The sequence below is a fragment of the Marmota monax genome, unplaced genomic scaffold (assembly GCF_021218885.2).
Source record: "Marmota monax isolate L192 unplaced genomic scaffold, Marmota_monax_Labrador192_F-V1.1 WCK01_AAM20220418_F8-fsc01259, whole genome shotgun sequence".
Lineage (NCBI taxonomy): Eukaryota > Metazoa > Chordata > Mammalia > Rodentia > Sciuridae > Marmota > Marmota monax.
The window spans coordinates 35,707-58,324 of NW_026692421.1; the positions used below are offsets into that span (position 1 = coordinate 35,707).

At 43.3% G+C, this 22,618-nt stretch overlaps 1 protein-coding gene across 1 annotated transcript; it reads right to left on the reverse strand.

Annotated features, from left to right (window-relative positions):
- Positions 1 to 5,340: 5,340 nt before the first annotated feature.
- LOC124091743 (fibroblast growth factor 23-like) lies at positions 5,341 to 12,031 on the reverse strand. Its single transcript, XM_046442938.1, has 3 exons — positions 11,821 to 12,031; positions 7,012 to 7,115; positions 5,341 to 5,595 (listed from the first exon to the last, which is right to left on the reverse strand). Exons 1-3 carry the CDS (start codon positions 12,029 to 12,031, stop codon positions 5,341 to 5,343), a joined length of 570 nt encoding a protein of 189 aa, XP_046298894.1.
- Between the last annotated feature and the right edge of the window lie 10,587 nt (positions 12,032 to 22,618).

Genomic DNA, 22,618 nt, shown 5'->3' on the forward strand with positions numbered 1-22,618 from the left:
TAGTTCTGCCGTTCCTCCTTTCTTTCCTTATTTTGGAATAATTGAATATTTTTTGTATTCTAATATTTCTGTTGGTTTGTTTCTCATACCTCTTTTTAAATTATTATTTTAATGTCCATCATAGGGATTATAACTTATTAGTCCATTTAGAGACTGGTCTTACTTTCTCACATATAGTTATAATCATGTGCACAAATCATTTCACTTGCCCTTTCTATATATTTATATCTACATATGTTATAAACCCTATAGTATCATAGTTTTTGCCTTAAGCAGTCTTTTAAAGAAATCAGGGGAAGAAAGTACATAATATATTAAATTATTTAAATTTACAATTTTCTAGTAGGCTTTCTTTAATTCTGAATTTTCATCTGGTGTGATTTATTTTCAGCCTAGTAACAATTTATCTTAGTTTTTATTACGCCTTCATTTTGAAGTGTATTTTTTCCTGCCTATGTAATTTTGAATAGGTATCTTTTCTTTCAACCTTTTCAATGTGTCATGCCATTGTCTTCTGATTTTCATGGTCTTTGAAAATTGATTAGAATTATTTCTTCCATTACTCTATAGTTGTTCCCTGATATTTAAGTATCATTTTTTTTTAGTACCAGCTTTCAGTGTTTTCTTTTGTTTTCAGAAGTTTGAAAATGGTCAATCCAAGTATGATCTTTGTATTTTTCTTGCTTGGGGTTTTCTGATCTACTTATACCAGAACATTTATGTTAAACCAATTTGGGGAACTTTTCAATCATCTTATTTTCAAATATTTCTAATTTTCTGACATTTTGTTCTTTTCTCTTTCTGGGACTCAGCTTACACATTTGTTGTGCAACTTGGTGATGTCTCACAGATTATTGAGGCTCTATTTGCTATTTTAAATTTATTTTTTTGTCTGTTCTTCAGATAAGACAATTTTATATTAATGTTCTTTACATAAGATAGTTTATATTAACACTCTTTATCTTAAATGACCTGTTCTTCTCTTATCTTCAATCTGATGTTAAGCTCATTCAGTAAAATTTTCATTTCAGATAGTTTGTTTTTGAATTCTAGAATTTTTGTTTGGTTCTTTTTCCTTTCTCTGTAGAGATTCCCAATCTGTTTATTTATTATGATCATGACTTCTCTTAATATTCTCAAGCATATTTTCACTAGCTGCTTTAATGTTCTTACCTGCTGATTCTAACATCTAGATTGGTTTCTAGTGACTGTTTTCTCTTGACTGTGGGTTAGTGGCAAACATAAGGCAACTATGTCTTCTCATGTATAGTTTTTGTTGCTGTTATTGATGTAGATGACATCATGTATTGAGTCTGGATCATGACATCTTCCTTTAAAAGGTATTGAGCTTTGTTCTGGCAGTCAGTTAAATTATTGCCCAATCCTTATAGTTTTGTTATTATTATTATTACAATCCTATTAGAGGAAGTATATTTCAGTTTTGAATTTAATTTTAGGGTATATTTCCTTTCTCTAGAGCTTAGTCTTTAGACTAAGACAGGCTTTTAATGTCGATGCACTCAGTAAGTTCTTTTAACCTGGCTTGGTGAATCTTCGATGTTTTTCAGTGTTGTATGGTCTCTGGTGTGGCTTGCTGTCCATCTCCTAGTTCTATAGCCAGTGATCTTTCTTAGGATGCCTCACCTGTGTATGTGCTGCTCGGTTTTTGGCTAAAGACCTGCAGTGAATGCACATGACCACTTCTGAAACTCCCTTTTTCATAGCTCCCTCTTTCCAGCTACCCTGCCCCACAAATCCATCGGCTTCCTCAGCTCAGTAAGAACGATCACCACTCTGCTTGGGACCCATCTCCCTATTTTGAGGCTCTCAAGTATTCCTAAAGTAGAAAGGTAGGAAACATGGGATTCAACATGTGAGTCTCCTTTCTCCCAAGGATCATAGTCCTGTGCTACTCCATGCTTGAAAGGACTGCCTCGTATTTTATTCTATTTATAAATTTTGGCAGGAGGGCGAGTCAATTATCCTAGAAATGAAAAGCTATGTGATAGTCAATGTTAAATGAGTTAAGATGTTAAAAAAAAGTTCTGTATAAACAATAAGTCTCTAAGCAAACACCTATATTATAGTGATATCTTTATTCAGCAAGGATTGGTAATCACACAGACTTTTATGTATCATAAAACTGACTACACACCACACACAAGAGTATGCACATGTACACACACACACACACACAAGATATATTCACTTTTTTCTTCCCCTAGTCTCTCCTGTCTTCACCCCACCAATTGTTTTCAGTTAAACTTCAGCTGTTCTTTTCTTTATGTAAGGGAGAAATTTATGGGCAAAGAAAGGAACTCTTGTAGTCTGTGGGTGGGAAATATTCAGTCTGTTTTTTTTCTCTTCTTCAAGGTTTAACTCTCTTTCTATGAGGGAGCAAAAGTCTGATTATTCCCAAATGATCATTTTAGTGCTGCTCTAACTACTTTTGTAGGTGTTCAGGTGGCGTGATCCAGGAGCAAAGTTAAGAAACACCTGCCCCATCCCTTTTATTTCTGAAATACCATGGAGGGGTAAAACCTACAAGCTCAGGCCAAGTCATTCATTTTTATAAAACGTCTGGGGGGGAAAAAGTGCTTTTGAAACAGTAATAACCTGCCTTTGATAAGTCTGTTTTGTGTAATTAAAGAAATAAAGCCTGTTCCCTATGCTCCTATATCTATCTAGTGACTCTCCCTTGCTCTACTCTGTAATCTGGAAGACTCTGGCACCCAGACTCTTAAAAGGGACATAATCAGAACAAAATTCTGTGTGTAGACTTTGTCAGAAGTCATTTGAATGCCAATCAAAATGGTGGTCCCTTTGCTGAGTTCTTCCACAGTCATTATTAAAAGCGAGAAGCAGGCTAAAGTTAGGTAACAACTAGGCTTGAGCCCATGTGAACTTGAACGGAGAGATTCAGATGTGTAATAAGCATCTTTGCGGACGGAGGTTAAAGAAGGAATGTTGAGAACACTAACTACAGAAAGAGAAAGTAGATTCTACCTTGCTGGCTGCTATCACATCTCACAGGACTGTAACACTGTGTTAAGTGCATTTGCTATAGTTTGGATCTTGCATGTCATCAAAGCCCCATGTGTTGAAGGCTCAGTCCCCAGCCTGTGGTACTCTTGGGGAGGTGGTGGAACATTTCAGAAGTGGGGCATAGAGGGAGGTCGTAGGTCATTGGGGGTGTGCCTTTGAAGGGATGCCTCTTCCTCTCTTGCTTCCTGGCCATGAGGTGAGTGCTTTTGCATCATGCCCTGATGTGCTATCCCCCAACCAAAGAGCTAAAAGCAAGATGTCCTCTGGATCATGGACTGGAACCTCCCAAACTATGACTCACATTAAATCTTTTATCTCAGGATTTGTCTTAGTGGTGGAAAGCTGAATAACACAGCAAAACACCTGGTTTACTGAGGTATTGATGTGGTTGCAACAGTGTACATTTTCAAATTAGAAATTCTCTCTCCTTTAAGGGGCTACTTTAGGGCTAGAGTGCTCTGAAATCCAGTATTGATAAAATTTTATTGTTTTCAGTGATTACGATGAATCAAAATTAAGTGTGCTTATGAATGGAAAAAAAACTTTGAATATTTAAAAATTCTGATAACCTTTTTTGATTGTCCTTACTCCAGATTTTCTGAATGCTCCCCTCCCATAAACCCTTTAATTCTCACATCACAACATGCTTTTATGTAGTAATGCAGAGAAAAGTAACAGAAGCTGAGAGAAATTTTATTTTTCTTTTAAATGGAAGGAAGGAAAAGGTGGGATTGCATTTTTATAAATATCTATAAATACAGAGTGATAGGCAAAATCTTCCAAATAAATAAATAAATATGGCCATATGCTAAGGGACACAAGGAACAGCAGGGGCTACCTTGGCTCTGCCAAAAAGAAGACTCCCAATGGCGGTCCTGGGTTCCTGAGATTACAATCAGTTTTCTACCAAAGTCCTTTTGGGATTTCCCATCTAATTATGAGGAAGGGGAGAGAGCATCTATAGCTACTGTACAAGACAAAGTCCCCAACAGTAAATGAAAACCATGAAAGAAATTATTCACCACGCCCCACTGTATATGCTGCTCTACACAGTTTGAGTATAGGAACTAGTCCTTCAAAATCATCAGGTCAAAGTCCTCATCCAGTGTTTCTCTGATCAGGAAAAAGAATGGATCAATCTCTAGTCTGGGTACATGAAGGTGGCAGGAAAAATAAAAGGTGGGAAGAAGTTGGAATCTAGTTTGTTAATATTCTGCACTTTAGGTGGTCATTTTAAATAGAGGTAGGAAAAGAGGGACCGTGCAGGTAGAGTCTAAGCCACTGGGAAAGACTAAGATGAGGGCTGAGCATTAGTTCCCATCCGGCACACCTCAGCTTTCTCAAAGTCTGGCTGATTTTTCCTCAGCACAGCACTGGGGCTCCTGGGACTAAAAGCTCTCTTAACATAATGCCCTAGGAACTTCCAAGTGGATGGAGAGCCTGCCATCAGCCTAGGAGTACTGTAACTAATCCTGTAGCCACCTCTGCCTCTTCTATAACCTGGTTATTAGACTTCTTGCCCGGAGTCCTTGATTTCACTTTACTTACAAGAAAATTGTATTGTTTTAGTCCATGGAAAGTCCAACCCAGAGCAGTTGTAGTATCTCTAGGCCCCTTCCCGACACATTTTTGAAATTCATGTCAAAGGTATTACTCAACCTGCAAGTAGAGGCATAATTAAATGCCTCTTAGGAGAGAGCGAATGTGTTTCCCTTTTGCAAAATCCTGTCGGGTGGGGTAGATTTTCATGAACCAAAAACTAATCTTATTCTTTCGGCCTAATTCATTAAAGCCAAAAATGGGGCCAAGGAATGAGGCAAAATTATCAGGCACTTGGGAACTAGTGCAGAATCACTCTTGGTCCTCTGGCTCTGGTTGTGTAAAAGGAGAGAGGGAGGCAGAGCGCAGCCACTCTGCAAAGGGGTGGAGCTTTCTGCTTCAGTTCCCAGAGCATTCTCCATGTTGTTTTGACCAGCCCACCTCAGTCTCCTTTGATAGCCTTTCCCCCAGAGATACTCCAGGCAGAACCAAAACTTGAAATTAGTGTTCTCATCAACTCGCCTGGTTCAGCTCTTAATGTCAAGGTGTGCAAACTCAAATGCCAGTAGGATCCAGATAAGTAACAGAGCACTGGAGAAGCTGCTAGATGGCGCCTTCCCACACCATGAAAACCCAACCTGCCACTGCTTTTTCTAAATGCTAGACTGATGTAGAGGAGAGGCATAGGGAAGGGAAGTGGGGGTGGTTGGAATCCCTTTTCTTCCCTTTAATGGGACATTTACCTGTTGGGGTTTCTTATACCAAGAAGCGGGGGTGTAGGGTGGGGGAAATGAAACCCCAGCGCGGCATCGGGGTGTTGAAGTGGATCAGCGGGATGAGGTTCCTCCGGGACAGGAACTGGGAGTAGGGCGGCGGGTTCATGCCTGGCAGGAAGGCCCTCTTGGCCCGGCCCAAGCTGACCAGGAAATGGTGCTGGGGGGAGTGGTAGATGTCATAGCCATTCTCCAGCGTCTGGTGCCTGAACCTGCAGTTGTCCAGGTTGAAGTAATGCTGGAGGGGCGAGAGGGCAGTGGGTGAAGGCTGGCTGGGTGAGGGCCTGACCCCAGGCCCCCAAGGGCTTAGGCGCCTGTGTACCCTGTCCGAAGCTTGGGAGTGTTTTACCTGTTCAGCTTTCACTTGGCTCCTTTCTTGGAAAACAACGGATTTCCACTAATGCACTCCAAGCTCTCCAAGCACTAAATATGGTTCCAGTCTTTAGACTAGAAAACCTGTGCTCTGGGTCTTTACAACTCAGTGCCTGAGACCTGGGCAGGCCTGGCACTTGGCTTGCTAGGGCTGGGCCCAGAGAGGAACAGGGACACTCCTTGTGCCTAGTTTCTGGAGGGAGGGTTAACAATCCACACCCCCCCCCCACCCCCCCCCACCCCCCCCCCCCCCCCCCCCCCCCCCCCCGCCAGCAAAGTTTCCACCGTTTAGAGCTGTTCTGGCTGAAAGTTGGCTTGTGTTTGTCTCCTTGCCTGGAGAAAGGAGGAGATGGGATGTAGTGTTGGGTCAAACATGAATGAGGATACTGACAATGGAGAGAGAATGTCCTTGGGGGATTAGGGACATGAACTTGCTAACATATGAATTGGGTTTAAATCCTCATTCTACTAGTAGTACTAGGTTTTATTGAGTTCCTATGAGGGCCTTTATATACTATTCCACTTAATCCTCAAACTCCACAAAGTATTTGTACAGATGAGGATGATCTATATGCCTGTATGGGCTCAGCCGGTGTTTATCCACTCTGGCCAGATAGATGTTGGTCCTGGGACACAGCAGTGAACAAAATAAAGTCCTCACTCTCAAGAAATTCCTAGTGGGTATGCTGGTTGGTAACAGAATCCTAGGGTAAACAATCCTTCTCTTTGACCATCTCAAAATCCTCTGGACTACGCAGCAAGCTTTACTTGGGAAACCCTGTGCTTACCAGTCTTAAGGACCAGAGATCCCCACTAGGGCACAGGTAGTTAATTAAGAGATCTTTAATGGGAGGGAGCATCACAGATCATGTGGTCCATTCTACTTCACTTTTTCCAAGGGAAGAGACTGGAGAAGTGAGAGGACTTGCCCAAGGTCACAGTTGGTAACAGATTCCAGAAGACACCACTGGCCTTTCAACGTTTTCTAATCTATGTTGCAGCATGAATTTACACAACCTGAGAATCTACAAATACATTCAGGGGGCCACACTAGATGCAAAAGTAGGAAATAGTAGGCAGAACAGACTGGAGGAAGCCCGGGCTGCAGAACCAGGCTGTAACCCCCACCCCATACAGCTGCACATTTGATACTTAGTCTGGATAAAGTACTAAGTGAAAACAGATCACCCAGGGACACTGCAAGTAGAGCCTTTAAACTAGAAAGTCTATGCTCTGCCAAAGAAATAATTGCAAATGGTGACCAACATAAAAAGAAACTCACTGATCCAAAAATGTTGCCTCTGAAATCCATACAGAGGAATCTCCTACTCATCACACCTGTGATCACCACAAAGCCAGCATCCTCTGATCTGATCAGCAGGGCACCTGTGGAGAAAATTATTCAGGTCACAGACTCAAGTTTCCACCTCATGAAACCTCCTTGTGGGGAAGACTTCACATAACTCCCTTCCTGCTTGTTCCCCCTCATTTCCTGTGGCCCCTTTCCCTGCTCATTCACCTCCCACTTCGTCCTCTTACCTGTATGGGGATCAATGGAGCTCACCACTTTCTTTTAATTTTTTACTATTTTTTTTTTTAGCTGTTGATGGACCTTTATTTTCTTCATGTATTTATATGTGCTGCTGAGAGTCGAATCCAGTGCCTCTCATACGCCCAGCAAGTGCGCTACCGCTCAGCCCCAGCCCCTCACCACTTTCTTTTTCCTGTGCCCCACACACATTTCTCTCTCTCCACCTGAACTTTATTTCTCCCCTTGCCTGGCTAATACCTCTTTAATGTCTGTGGTAGTGGACATGTCCTCCCAAGCTTTCTGCTTTTGTTATTTTTTATTTCTATGCTAAGATGTCTTTCAGGGATCTAGCTTGTTTAGAGAGTCTCACATTTCCTGTCAAAAAACAAACAAGCAAAAAAACCCCCAAACCTTTCCTTTTGCCTACCAGGGGATTTCTGTGTGCATCTCATTTGACTTCATTTGACAGCCCCCCCCCCCCCACCCCATGGTGGTGGTTAAGGGGGGTTGCCCAGCCAGGAATTAGAATCTGTTTTCTGCAAACACCCCCTGGAGAGGTTGTAAATGCCCATCATCTGTGCCTAGCAAGTGGTGGAGCCTCTGGGGGAGCCTTGGGGTGACTTGAAGTCCTGGGCTCCTCTCCTACCCTGTGAGGGCTCAATACAAAGACCTCTGGGGGGGAGAGTGGCTGGGCAATGATTAGACTGAGCCTGATGTGGACTGAAGTTGGAATGACGTGGGACACAGGGATGGAGGGTGGAAGCAAACCCAGAAGAAAGGGAACAGAAGAGAGCCAAGAAGAGCAGTTAATTTATTTGACTGAAGGTTAGCCTCCAGGGAAGCTTCTGGAAAGTGTGGTGAGGTGTGGGAGGTACAGAAGATATTTAAATTCCTCCAAATTGGTGACTGTCTATGTGTCTCAAATGTATGGTCAATTTTGTGGTTAAACTCTGAGGAAAAACATAAGGAATATATAAGAGGTAGTTTCCACCCTATGGCTTTTTAGTCCTATCGAGAAAAAATTACACTTACTAATGATTTTGGAGTGGTTGCAGTCTAAGTGTTTTTCACATTTAGAATTCTCAAAATAGCTGTTGTATTGCTGTTAATATTATTTTAGTAGTAGTAGAAGCATCCCAACTTAAATGATAAAGCAGGATTCATCACAAGTATGAGAAGACAAAAATGCAAAAGACATGCTGTAGGTCCCGAAAACACCAAGTTTCAGTGCCCCTGGGGTGCAGGGAAGAGGCACTGAACCCAGAGACTTGGACTCTGGTATCAATTCTACCACTTTAAGAACTTGTGGGCTCCGGTAACTTTGTTTCAGCCTGGGTTTCCTCAGCTGTGAAATGAACAAAAGTACAGCCGTCCTGCCCACATTGTAAGTTATCACAAGGATTGAATGGGTTAATGGTTGCTAAGGGCCTTGACAGTGTTGTGCATCATGGTGCAGCTGACCTGCTGTTTGTGCCAAACCCACATGCAATCGTCATGCTGGTCTGATGCTTGGGGCCAGCACTGGACATGCTCCTGGTCCAGGGCCAGTCCCAGTAGAAAACAACCTGCAGCTACTGTGGTTGGGGTGGAGTGGGGTGGGGTACACAGGCTCTTGAATCAAACCAATGTAAGCCAGTGTGAAAGTTTAGAAAATGTAATTTAAATGGATTTTCTCCCCTTTGTGTTTTTAGTAGGCATGTTTTCTCAGTCTGCACACATCCAAGGGAAATTTCAGCAGAAAGAAGCAAAAAAGCACTTTGGCCGTGGAAGTCATCTGCTCTCCCCGTTGGCACTTGACAGGCTTAAGGAACATTATTTCAACAATGGAGGTGTCCCATGCCTATGACCTTGGAAGGGCATGGGATTTGGGATCCAGATGTCCTCTAGGTTATATACTACCTGTGTGGCCCTGAACCAGTTACATTCTTTAACTTTTGTTTTTCATGTCTGAAATGGAGGTGTTTAAACCACCTCTAGTCCTGCTGAGGATGTAATGAGATGAGTTTTCACCCATTTAAAGAGCTTTCTAAATGCAATTTAGAAAGTAATTGTTACTATTACTGTTTCATTTCAATTTCTGCTAAAAAGTAGAACATTATCTGCTTATTTCTACTTTCATAGCCAGTATGTGATAAATAAGATGGTAAATGTAAAGGGTTTTGAGCGCCTCAAAAGATAAACTATGAAGAAGGCTTAAAGACCCTGAGTAGTTCAGCTTCCAGTACAGAAGAATTGGAGAATGGAGGAAGCAAAAATATTAGGATCGAGGAATTGATATTAACTAAGCCTGGGCAGGGGGTACAGCTCAGTGGTTGAATTCTTGCTTAGTATACGTGAGATCCCCAACACCTCAGGGAGAATTAAAAAGAATGGGATATTAATTAATAGTAATGAGCATCTATTTCCTGTTGTTTCTACAGAGTTAGGTTAATGGAGAATAGGAGGGTGGACTTGTTCACAGTGGAACAAGTGTGTAGGTACTGGGGAAGCCTCCTGACTTCAGCTTAGTGAACCCCAGGGGCTCTGGTAGAATCTCATAGATAATTTCATTTTATTAAGATCAGTGGCTCCAAGAGGGGTTGAACCCTCAACCCTTAATCAGTGATCTACTAAAACACAATAGTAAAAAGAATCAGATTTCACTGGAAATGTAAAATTATTTGGGAAGGGAAAATAACATGTTTTTCCTTCAGTGTGGAGAGCACTGCTTTATGTTTATCAATGATGTCATCCAAAATCTTTTACCAGACTTATCTACATGCATTAGTGTTTCTTCTTTCCTTTCTTGATAACTTAATCTTAATGCACACTTTTTTCCCTTTTTTAAAAATACACCTGATAACTGATGGAACATCACCAAAGCTTATATAAATTAGGGAAAGTAAGTGCCTCTCCTGTAGCCCTGACTCTGAGTCACCCATCCCAAGCTAGTGTGTTCATCTTCCCCCCCCAAAAAACAATACTTGGATGGCTTGTATGTCAGACAAAACAAACCTAAACACAATTGTGTGTGTGTGTGTATGTGTGTGTGCACGCACACACACACACAAATCTGAAGTCCATTCAGTCCATTTTGCTTCTTAGTCATTTTAATGCATCTAGTGTTGAGTGCATTCTCCAATGTAACTGGTTCAGGGCCACACAGGTAGTAAATAACCTAGAGGACATCTGAATCCCAAATCCCACGCCCTTCCAAGGTCATAGGCATGAGACACCTCCATTGTTGAAATAGAGATTTGATTGCTCTTTTATTTCTTCTGCTTGAACTACATTGGATCATCTTTTATTTTTCTGAATTCTTAGAGTAATTTTAACATGTTCTCCAAAAATAGAACACCCTTCTTCATACCCATCTCCCTTCTAATTCCTTTGTCTCTTACCTAGGCACACAGCAAAGGATGGTCATTTGAATCACAGCTACTTGACAGACTATTGTGGACTGTTATCCAACTTTCATCAAACCCAATCTTTAAAAACATTCTGGTTGTCTCATGTTGTCAATGAGTTTGCAGACAGCTCAATTTGTTACTGATTAGACACCTTCTAGCTCCACTGACCAGAACTGAGTACCTATATGGGGCACCACTGAAGCACCTCATAAACCTATTGGATGGATACATGGATGGATGGATGCATGGATGTACAGATGAGTGGACAAATAGATTGTATACCTGGTCAGACTCACCAAGACAATGTATCTGGGCAATCTGCCTTTAATACATTTCTTCTTAATAATTTTAACAAAATCCGAATACTAGAAGCTCAGAGTTGGAAAGAACCTCTGAATTCATCTATTCCAATCCTTGGAATGATACAGGAATCTTCATAACATCCCTAGTTAGCCTTGTTCAAAGTTCATGAGCTAAAACTTAGTGTCTATTGATTATCTATCTGGCTTCTTCTCCTTTTAGATACCTTGCCTGTCTTTCTGTACATTTTTTTTTAAATCTTGGGACAAGTCAAAGTACAAGTGGTTTCTATTATGGGAAGAGTATTTTAGTCAAGACAAATTATTAAATTATTCGTGTTGAAAGAAATTAGTAAATACTAATTAGGGAGGTGGGCATACCTTTCTTTCTTTCTTTCTTTCTTTCTTTCTTTCTTCCTTCCTTCCTTCCTTCCTTCCTTCCTTCCTTCCTTCCTTTCCTTTCCTTTCCTTTCCTTTCTTTCTTTCCTTCTTTCTTTCTTTCTCTCTTTCTTTCACTTAGCCCTGGGGTGCTTACTTAACCTCTGAGCTACATCCCCAACCTTTTTTTTAAAATATTTTATTTGGAGACAGGGTCTTGCTGAGTTGCTTAGGGCCTGGCTACATTGCTGAGGCTGGCTTTGAACTCAAGATCCTCCTGTCTCAGCCTCTGGAGCCACCAGGCATGTGCCACAATACCACCTTGCCCCCGCCCCTAAGGTTTTACAAAAAGCCTACAGATACCATTAAGGGGTTCAAGGCAAAGAGGCTACCAGGCTGGATTAGCCCTCTGGTCTACCCCAAGGCTTCCCCCCCAGGTAGACAAAGGAGAGTTCCCCCATTTCCCAACTTCCCAGCCTGAAGCCCCTACTCACTGTAGATGGTCTGATGGGGTGTGCCATCCACTTGGCAGTCCTTGTGGATCTGCAGGTGGTAGCTGTTCCTGGCCGTGGCAGTGTACAGGTGAGTCAGGCCGCCCCAGTTGGAGGCCAACAGTGGAGAGGTGTTGGGATAGGCTCTGATGATGCGCATGCTGCAGACACCACACAGAGCCCAGACCAGGAGCCTGAGGCAGGTCCCCAACATAGCTGTTTTCTGAATGGCTAGTGCTGAGTTTGAAACCTGACACTCCCTCCTTGACTCCCCAGGCCTAGCCCTGTCTTCTCCGTTCTGGCAAATAGCAGAGTGAGGAGCCTAGGCTGGATTCCCTCCTTTCCCCCCTCAGACTTTTAAAGGGTAACAGCGTGACATCAAACAGGAAAAACTCCACTGTCCACATCCTCTGTGTTGTAATCAGCCATTCAAAGAAAGTGCAGAGACTTCTGAGGCTCACGGAAGGCACGTCAGTTACACACACCCCTCAATTTCAGACCAGTGCTCCCAAAAGTGAGTGATGTGTGGGCAAAAGTTATCTATGACACTGGGTCATCTGATGACCTGTCCCACTTCCACCAGGAAATGTGAAGGCAGCCAGCGGTCCCAAAAAATCCAGCTCCAGTCATGTAGTATCCCACCTCCTCGGCTGGTCATCTCTCACCCAGTCTACTCATTTTGGTTTCCTCAGTCCTTTTAACTCTAATTGCCATGTATGTACCCAGTGCTTTCTGTGTGTGCAGCATCAGGTGGGTGTCTTGATCGATATAGAGATATGTGACACCATCAGGCAAGTGGCATCCGCTGAGACTCCCACCTCAGGAAAGATATTCGAGCTGGGATCTGGGACACAAAACCCAAAGTTGCCATTTGGAAAGATTTCAAAGTGGGCAAAGGAAAACAAGGCTTTGAGGTCACCGAAAATACCAAGGTCCGATTTCTCAGTTTCCCTAGTTGGGAGATTTAGGGCAACTGAACTGGTAATCTTGGTCTCTCCAATAGGCAGGAGATGAAATCAGAGGCTTATGGGGATTAGCAGGGCTGCTGGCTGAGCAGAGGTGGGCAGAGTGCTGGAAGCACCCTCAGCAGAGTGTTCACACGGGGTGTCTAGCTCTATGACTGGTGCCTTCTTGCAGAGGATGCTCCCAGGAATGTCCTGTGGAACTACACGTCTGACACAGGGTTGTGGCCGTGGGGTGGTGGTGGTGGTGGTGGTCTTAGCACATACAGTCCAAGGAGAGGCAACCAACCACACACTGGAATTAGTACACAGAAACCAAGCCCCATCACTGGGCTGCTCACTGTCCCATTCCCTTCCAGAGTTTCCAGAAAAACATGCCCCAGGAAGACTGCCATTCTTTCAGTTTCTCATTTTACTGAGCATATACTACAGATAAGAATAAAGCATAAAGCTAGACATTGTTGTTAATTAAAAGAGAATGAGATATGATCCTGTCTCAATCTAATGGAGGAGGCAGATAAAATTAAGTAACTATCATACAAAGCATGCACCGTCAGACAGACTCGGGCAAGCCAAAATGGCCTTTGTAACCCCACGGGGGTACAGGTTTTTCTAGTTTACAAAGTATTTTCAAATCAGCTAGCTCATTTTAACTTTACTGCAAACTATGAGAGAGGTACTTCAGGTATTGTTAGTATTTTAATGTTATTTGTGAAGAGATGAAGATGTCCGTTGAGCAAATAACTGGTAGAGGAAGGACAGGATCTTTTGATTCCCTGTGCTACTTCTCTAGTAAGAATCTCAGGGGCAGCAAATGCTCGAGAACTTATCCTTCCACTTCCTATTTTAATGCTTGTATAATTTACTTAATCTTTAGAATAACCCTTTAAGGAGGTACTGTTATTCCCTTTATAGAGATGAGGAAACTGGAGCACATGGCTTAAGTAACTTGCACAAATACACAACTAATTCATGGAAGAGGATGGATCTGAATCCAGGTCTGACTTAGCTCTGCTTAGCTCTTTGCAAGATGTGCAAGCCTACCCAGTATGTTACAGCCAGAGCTATGACACTTGGTAAGTACAAGTAGCAATGAGACAGAGTGCTTTTCTCTAGTAAATCAACATTTTTACCCAGGGTATGTCTCTAGCATATACGTGCTTGTCTCTAGAGTTTAAATGGAAGATGGATAACATTTAAGTGCTTATGTCTAAAACAGACTTCCTTCATAGAAGTCACAGAATGGTTTATAAATACAGCATCATAGTTTAGCTATATGAAGAAACAGCTAGCTTTCAGAATTGAAATGCACATCATTCAGAAATATTTGCCAATTGATAACCCTGCATTTCCTCTTCCTGGTGCAAATGGTAGAGGGATGGGAAGTACCTGTGAAGCAATCAGCAGCTACTGAGAAACTTCTCTGAGAGGTGGGAGAGAGAGAGTTACAGGAATAAAAAGTAGACCAAATTTATCTTCTGAGTTTGACAATATGGTTAAGCTGAGAAAAACTTTGCTCATGGCCATGTTCTATGTAAGAGCTAAATTACTAGGACGTGTAAGAAATGCCACAGGCATTCACGAGGGAGAGATTTTGGGTGTGAATGCTGGACTCAAGGTGCTTTGGGGAAGGAGAGAGTGAGCTTTGTACAAGGGGCAGGGTGTTGACCAGCACCCAAGGCACAGAGGGGAGGATGTGCAGGTGTCCAGAAAGGAGTTCCTGGGGTGACTGTGGATGGGGCACATGTCCCTGACCAGTTGAACTCCTGCTATTAGGAAAGAGAATTGTGCCATCACTATACTTCCAAAGACTTTCCTCCAAGGAAAAGCCGTGAATTCACAGCAGCTGGTTGTGAAGGAGAGTGTGGCCTGGGAAGTGGGTTTATTTCCTGGGAGTAGGTTTATTTCTAAGGGGTCTGGGGAGGGAGGGGGGGTGATGAGACAGTCCCCACTTGGAGAGAGTAAAGGGAAATGCAAGACTGTCCGAATAATTCTTTGCATTTGTAATATAGAACAGTTGAGAGCAAAGATGAGAGTTACCCAGTTGCATGCAGAGAGGCAGAACTTCCACCTCCCTGGCTGTAACTCCCTACCAAAGGGCTCCAGACCTGGTTTCCCATTAGAATCACCCGTGGAGCTTTAAAACCCAAAACATCCCAGGGCTGATCTTAAATCTACAGGGGTGAAGGACAGCTATTTGTGCCTTTCCTTGCAGAGCCACCTGGGAGTGTCTGATATTTAAGTATTTATCAGTGAACAGGCTCTGAGTCTCAACCACACACTGGAATTAGTACACAGAAACCAAGGCCCCATCACTGGGCTGCTCACTGTCCCATTCCCTTCCAGAGTTTTCAGCCTATGTGTAGATTAAGATGGGCCTTTCTAGGGAATCTGAGTAGTGCATGCCCGGTTGGTCAGTGCTCTGTGCCCACAAACAGCCTTTAACTGGAGCCTGTGTGGTTTCTGAAGCTCCAGAGTACGAGGGGAAAGACACCGGTGTGTGGGTTCCTTGTCTCTGAATCTAGAGGCCCCCTTGGCCACGGTTCAGGATATGGGAACTACTGCAACCTTAGGAGCCCAAAGTGAAACAGATGGCAGATGTGAACAGGAAGCTCATGGAGGAGGCTGCTGATTTGCACTTCTGGATGTCCCCACCCTCAGTTCCCAGTGACTGCCAGATGCAACAGAAAGGATTGTCCCAAGGCAGGTGTGCAAACGTGCTTATCTGCCTGCCTTGGGAGCCCCTGCTCTGACCTCAGGAGAGTCCCCCTGTGTGGAGGCCTCTGGTCCAGGCCCTGCACTTCCACTCAGAGGACCCAGCTCTAAAGATGAATTGGGGATGGTGGGGATCTCTAATCCTTCAAGTTCACCCATTTCCTTCATCTCCTGTCTTCTTTTTCTCAGAATCCACTCTGAGAAGGTATTGAGGAATATTATCTCTACCAGATCATATTTTCTCAATGAAAAGACTTGATAACAATTTACAAAAAGTAACATTGGCTTGACCATCATTAGCTATGGTGAAAAATATTGAGGAATCAAGATGAAAGAAGACCTGGGAGGTAGGAGGGGAGGTGGTCTAGTGTGGCTCAAAGTCTTCTCTTGAGACTCTGTCTAAAGACCTTGTCACCAATGGGAGACCTTGTCAGACTTCTGTGCCCTGTGCCTCTCCTTCTCATGATCTATCTCCATCAGGTTATAAAGGGTTCACCGGTACCTCACTGTCACAGGGGTGACCTTGCCCAGTCCCTGCATGCAGACAGATGTTTATCTAAAGGCAAATGGTTGTTCCTTGTTTTCTGAAGTTCTCTGGGGAGGTGCTGCAACCTTCCAGAAAATGTCATTCTTATGTGTCTTGTCATCCTGTCAGTTAAAACATGCTTTTGGGGGTATGGGTGTAGCTTAGTGATAGAGCCAGTGAGACCCTGGATTCCTTTTTCAGTGAGGTAACAAATAAAAACAAAACAAAAATACACTTATTTATATCCAAGCAGATTCTCTTGCTTTAATATACTACCTATTCAATGAACACATCACTATTTAGCCAAAGCCTATTACATGGTAATACCTTGTAGAAAATCTTCAGGGAAGCATAAGAATGAAAAGTTCAGCCATGATCTTCAGGGAACCTGCAGTTTACTGAACAGAGTGGATTTTGCATTTGCCCAGCACTTCACACCTACAATAGATGCTCACAACATCTGTGTCAGTTGGTGCTCAAAACAGCCCTGTGAGATATGCTGGAAGGTGTTTGGGGTGACTTTCCCAAGAGAATCCTGGATCCTGATATACACATCCTGTGTTGTCAGGATTTAAAGGAAAATAAGAAAGGAAAAACAAAAAAAGGAAAAACAAAAAAAGGAAAAAAACACATTATTTTCAGTCTGTTGGTTTAAAAAACTAATCAATGAAGAAAATATGAAATAGGAGGTGAATATCTCCTATATAGGCTCTACCCTGTGGAGGTAAGATGTTACCAAAGGTATAATAATATTTGTAGCTTGGGGGATAATTATACACACACATATAATTCATATATATATATATATATATATATTTTTTTTTTTGTGTGTGTAATAGATGTTCTTTTAAAAAGTCAACATTGAGGGCATACTATTTAGCATAAGCACATTCCGTCCATGCCAAAGTCTATTTGACTATCTTTCCAGGTCAGTATGTATGTCTCTCCCTCTTTTTTTTTTTTTTTTTGAATCAGGATGATATACACGACAGCAGAATGCATTACAATTCTTATTACACATATAGAGCACAATTTTCATATCTTTGTATATAGAGTATGTTCATGCCAATTCATGCCTTTATACATGTACTTTGTTTTTTTTTGCATTACAATTCTTATTACACATATATACCACAATTTTTCACATCTCTGCTTATATATAAAGTATGTTGATACCCAATTCGAGTCTTCATACATGTACTTTGGATAATGATGTCCATCACATTCCACCATCCTTGCTAATCCCCTGCCCCTCCCTTTCCTTCTCATCCCTCTTCCCTATCTAGAATTCATCTTAAGAATTCCATTCTACTCCATAAGAGGGTCAGCTTTTCTTAAAGCCTCATTTCCTCCCTTCCAAGCTCTGCCCCAGAGATTTGAGGGTGATTCTCAAGGCCACAGGACTTTATAAGATACATGCATGACTACACACATGTCCACATATTCAAATTTACGTATACACATACCTGAATACATGCACAATAATGGCCCTGCAGGGGTGGCCCTGGTGGCTGGGGTCACCACCGTTCTCTGCTACTTCAAGAACTTACCATCTCTTACTCAAGAACCAGTATGTCTCATGGAGTCAATCTCCCTCACTTCCCTTCTTTCTTTCCTATTGGTATGTTCCAGCTTCTCCTCCCCAAGACAAATTTTTCCATTTGTTTTCGTCATAGCAGCCTTTCCAAAATAAGGGCCCGAGAGAGGAAGGTCTGCTTCTAAGACATCCTGGGCAAGGGAGCCAAGAACTCAAGTGAAGTGGGAGATTGGGCCCCCAAATGGGTTCAAAACCATAAAGTGTTAAGGTGCTCCTCCACGATCCTCCACAGTGAATGATTTTCACTCCCGCCTTTCCTGCCATTGAATCCCCAAGCTTCCAGTGATTTCTAGGGACCTCATGTGTGAATTTATATTGACACTGACAGTTGATGAGAAGGGCAGGCATCTGAGTGCTAAGTACTTAACTTGAAAATAAGCTTTAATTTTCCAAATGCATAACATTAAATTTTTGCTACCTATATAGTTAAGAGCATAAAGATTTTTATAAGAATGCCAAATTTCGAGAAAGTGTAATTAAACATGCATAGCTGAGTGCTTGTTTATTTAGGAGTTTAGGGTTTAAAACAGCTGGAGTGAGTATGAGCATTTTTTTTTTTTTTGAGACAGAGCCTCCCTAAATTGCTGAGACTGGCTTTGAACTTGCGATCCACCTGCCTCAGCCTCCCGAGCTGCTAGGATGACAGATGTGCACCACTGTACCTTGGCTGAGATTAAGAATTCTAAAGAACCTTGCAAGAGAGATCTGATAGAGGATGACTGGGGGGAAAATACCAATGGAGAAAGAAGCCTTGAAAGGCTTGCAGGATTTATCAGCAGCAGATGCAGGTGACAGATATCACCCAGGAGTACATAAAGTCAGCCAATGCCAGTGATACAGCCAAGAGCTCTGCAAATGCTTTTCACAATGAACATGACTCTGCAAGACGTTAGGGGCTGGAGCTGGATGTATGTGCCTGACATCCCTTCATGCTGTCATTTGTGACATGCTTGGCCCACTGCACAATGAGGAGAACTGATTGCAGAGAGGGCACACAAAATACAACTGCAGCACACAAGATTTTCTAGAGCAGTGACACTATTCTGGATCCATGGTGTTATGTATTAGTCAAACACCAAGAAATGTACAAAATGAGAGTAGAGTCCTAATTTGAACTGTAGAGGTGCTCTAATAACAATATGTCAATAGTGTTCTTCAGTTATAACAAATGCTCCACGCTAGTGTACGATGTTAATAACAGGAGAAATTGTGTATGAGGTGGGGAGAGGGGAGAATCTCTAAGGTTCCTCCAGGGGCTTTTGTCTGGATGTGGAGTGCTCGCTGGTCTTGCAGCCCCTCCAGTTGTTTGCTTTCTCACCTGTTTTGCTTGATCATCAAATGTGGCTGGTGACTGGAAGAGTTTAAATTTCCTAAGAGACTTGTTTCTCTCCCATGTCTTGCTTAAAATGTCTGTCCCAGGTGAGGGATAAATGGAAGGAAGGCAGGTTTCTTTAATCTAAAATTTAATATAATTATTATATTACATACTTTTTAAAGTCACTATAATATCAGTCTCAACCCAACAAATTTCCTCAAGTGTAAATCTAAAAACACAGATAGACTCCCACGGGACATTTCAGAATGAAATGCGAGTGAGTTCTGTAACTTTGCAGAATCCGTGGTATTGCTAAAGCTTCTGGTTCCATAACCAGAAGCTTGTTTTGCCTGGACAAGAAGAGGATTCTCAGATGCCTTCTACTGGGGACACTAGCAAGATCACAGAAGAGCTTGAGAGTGAAGGGTGAAGGATCACTTGCAACTGATCAGTAGTGGCAGCCTCAATTCCTTTCCTCCCCTCTCAGCTCCTCCTCTTCTCCCCTCTCCTGCTCACAGCCTCCTCCTTACTGAAATCCCTCTCCAGCCTCTGCAGCTTATGGGAGATGAAACAATGTGTATCCCCAGGCAGGGGAGACCCAGCCACATGAAAGTCTTCACAAAAGATTCTCTTTGGGTGATAAGAACAGGGTTATGTTTGTTCCACTCAGTGAAAAGCCAAGATGTAGGTGAGACTTAGTGGAGTCTCAATCTAAGGAGGCCGGTACAATTTTATTATCTCCATTTTGCGTCACGTCTCACATTTACAAAGAACTTTCTAGCTGCATGCTCTTTGTAAAACATCCTCAGATGCAGTCTCTTCTTGGTTTTTCTCCAGAACCCACAGCATATTAAGGATCCTCATCTTTCCTATGAAGATACTGAGGAGCAATTTGTGACTTGACCAAGGTCACACACCTAGTGTGATCCTTGTCTTCTTTCTCTGTATTCAAGCTCTATCAAGGACACCTGGTCTGTGAATGTCCCTGTTTCAAGATTGTATCTTCAGTGCTGAAGCCACCAGGCTGGGCACCTGGTGTGCAGAGGGCCATGATAGGGGGGAGGCAGGGGATTCCCAGCCCTGGGAACAGTGCTCCTCAGGTAAGCTCTGAATGTGTCTTCCTTAGGTGGAGGAAGAAGGAGCAGTGGTTGGAGCCCTGAGTTACTGTACCTGCAGTCTCTGGGGACTGCTCCTACCCCTCTTCTCCCATTGTGTTCTTTTGTCTGAGAGATCAGTCATGCTTCCAAAGCTGAGATTCTGCCCAAGGAAGGAACAATAGAAACTGGACTAAGAGGAACCTTGTGTGCACGCACGTGTGTGTGTGTGTGTGTGTGTGTGTGTGTGTCCCCACACAGGCTGCCCAATCTGATTGGCGCTCCAAGGCTGCCCAACAGGACCCAGCCCACCCTCTCAGGATGCCTGGGGCTTGTCATGCAGCCCACATCGGGGAACAGATATCCTGGTTCCCACTCACCTCCCTGGAGCCCATGACCTGGGCTAGCCTATGGTGTTTGGGATGCTGCACATCCAGACTCATGTTATCTCAGGATCCTGGGACTCCTTGGCTCCCCTGTCCTGCCTCCTCCCCTCTCTGTGGACACTTAGCCACCACACACTTCTCAGAGGGCTATTTCTAGCTGAGGGGCCGGTAATTCAGCCCCAGCCTGTCAGCTCAGGCTGTGTGCTGCAGCTGGGATGGGTGGCCTGACACGTTGTGGGTTCAGCAGAGTGCAGGATGTTGGGGCTTCCGGGGGCAGGCACCCCCCCCCCCCACCGCCTGCTGGAGGTCAGGGTTGCTGAGATGTGGGGGTGGGGAACAGACAGGATGCTCCTGCTGCGTGGGAAAAGCTGGTGGCCACCAGGAGACAGAGCTTAGCCTCCTGGCACCCAGCGGTGCTCTGTGCTCTGGGGAGCACCTTTTTTCTCTTTAGCAGGCTGAGAGTTAACATAGCCTTGTGGGCTCTGGGTCAAGCTGTGCCTCACAGCACACAGGCCATCTTTGTCAAGTTACATCACCTCTCTGAGCCTCAGTTTCCTTATCTGAAAAATGGAGATAATAAAATTGTACCAGCCTCCTTAGATTGTGGGGAGAGTTTAATAATCTGCCATAGAATACTTAATCTCATGTGAAGAGGTCACATAGAGCTGCTTGGTATAGAGTAGATTTTATTACTGTTGTTGCTGTTGTCTCTTTTCTTCACCCTCCTATCATGAATTCCTTGCAGGTGACTTTCAAGGTTATTGCTATTCCAGAGATGCCTGATCCATTTTAGGTGCCTAGAAAGTATTCAGTAAATGAAAGAATGAATTCTTCCCTTAGTCTGATCTGATGGAAAGAACACTGAACTCAGCAATAAAACAAAAATATCATAGATAAAAGTGAAATTATGTAATTTGCATATGGAAAATGGATGGAACTTGAGACCATTATATTAAATGAAATAAACCAAACTCAGAAGGTCAAGGGTCATATGTTTTCTCTCACATGTGGAAGCTAGAGAGGAAAATGGAAAAGAAAGGTGGGGGGGCGGGGATCTCATGAAAACCAGAGGGAGATCAATAGAATAGAGGAAAGGGACGGTGGGGGTGGGGGTGAAGGAGGTGTTGGAGGGGGGACATGCCCGGGGAGTGATGTTGGCCAAATCATACTGCTGTATTGTGTGCATGTACAAAGATGTAACAACAAATCCACAATTATGTACAATTTTGATGCTCCAATAAATAATGTAGAAAACAAAAGCAAAGCCCTGGGTTCAAATCCCAATGGTGCCACGTGGCTGGTGTTGTGGAATGGCCAAGTAAACTTGAACTCGTGTTCTCAGTGTTCTGCACTGGCCTGTTTGTCAAGTAAGGACAGTCCCTTCTGCCCAGTCTTCTTTGAAGGCTCATGAGGACAAATGAGCTTAGTGTGACACTGCTATGGAAACAGGAGCTGTACAGTTCAAGATGAATTTTTTTCTTTTCTGTTTTTGGGTACTGGGGATAGAACCCAGCATCTTACACATGCTAGGTGAGCCCTCGACACTGAGCTACATCCCCAGGCTTTTTTTTGTTTTTTTTCAGTTTTGATACAGAGTCTTGCTAAGTTGCCCAGGCTGGCCTCAAATGTGTAATCCTCCTGCCCCCGCCTCTCAAGGAGCTGGGGTAACAGGTATGCCAGCATGCCCAGTGACAGATTATTCTTTACGTCCAATTCTTTCACATTTCACATTTCCCACTCCAGGAAACATGTCTGTTCTGTTCAACCTCTGTTCACATTATTGTGTTCAGGGCTCCATGCAGCTTCCTGAACAGAGTGTTGGTAGCACACATGTTTTCTTTAGATGTATCCCTATATTTTTGAGGAATTCATCCATTCACCATCACCTGGCACCATGTGAGAACCTTTCACTCCCTTGCTGTCTTTCAAAGACACTCTTGAACTTCATCACTCTGTAAGGAGACAAGACTGGTACGTTCACCTTCACTTATGCACAAGAGCAGGGAGACCTGGAACAGGTTACTGGCTGACTGGAGGTGTCATAGCCAATGAACTGGGTCCAGTGCTCTGCTTTTCTGTGCATTCCAGCTGGGGAATCCTGAGGGATGTGGAATAGACCAGTGTTCTTCTGATGGGTCATATGGTGTGGGGGCTCTGGCTCCATGTCTGATGTGTTAATTCTCTTTGCCCATACTCATCTACTTGC

Bases quoted from the DNA above. Each gene is read 5' to 3' on its own strand.
- LOC124091743 (XM_046442938.1), bottom strand. From the start codon at position 12,031: ATGTTGGGGACCTGCCTCAGGCTCCTGGTCTGGGCTCTGTGTGGTGTC. The intron at 7,116-11,820 runs GTGAGTAGGGGC...TTTTCTCCACAG, and splicing joins ACCCCATCAGACCATCTACA to GTGCCCTGCTGATCAGATCA. The intron at 5,596-7,011 runs GTGAGTTTCTTT...TCGCCCCTCCAG, and splicing joins GAGGCAACATTTTTGGATCA to CATTACTTCAACCTGGACAA.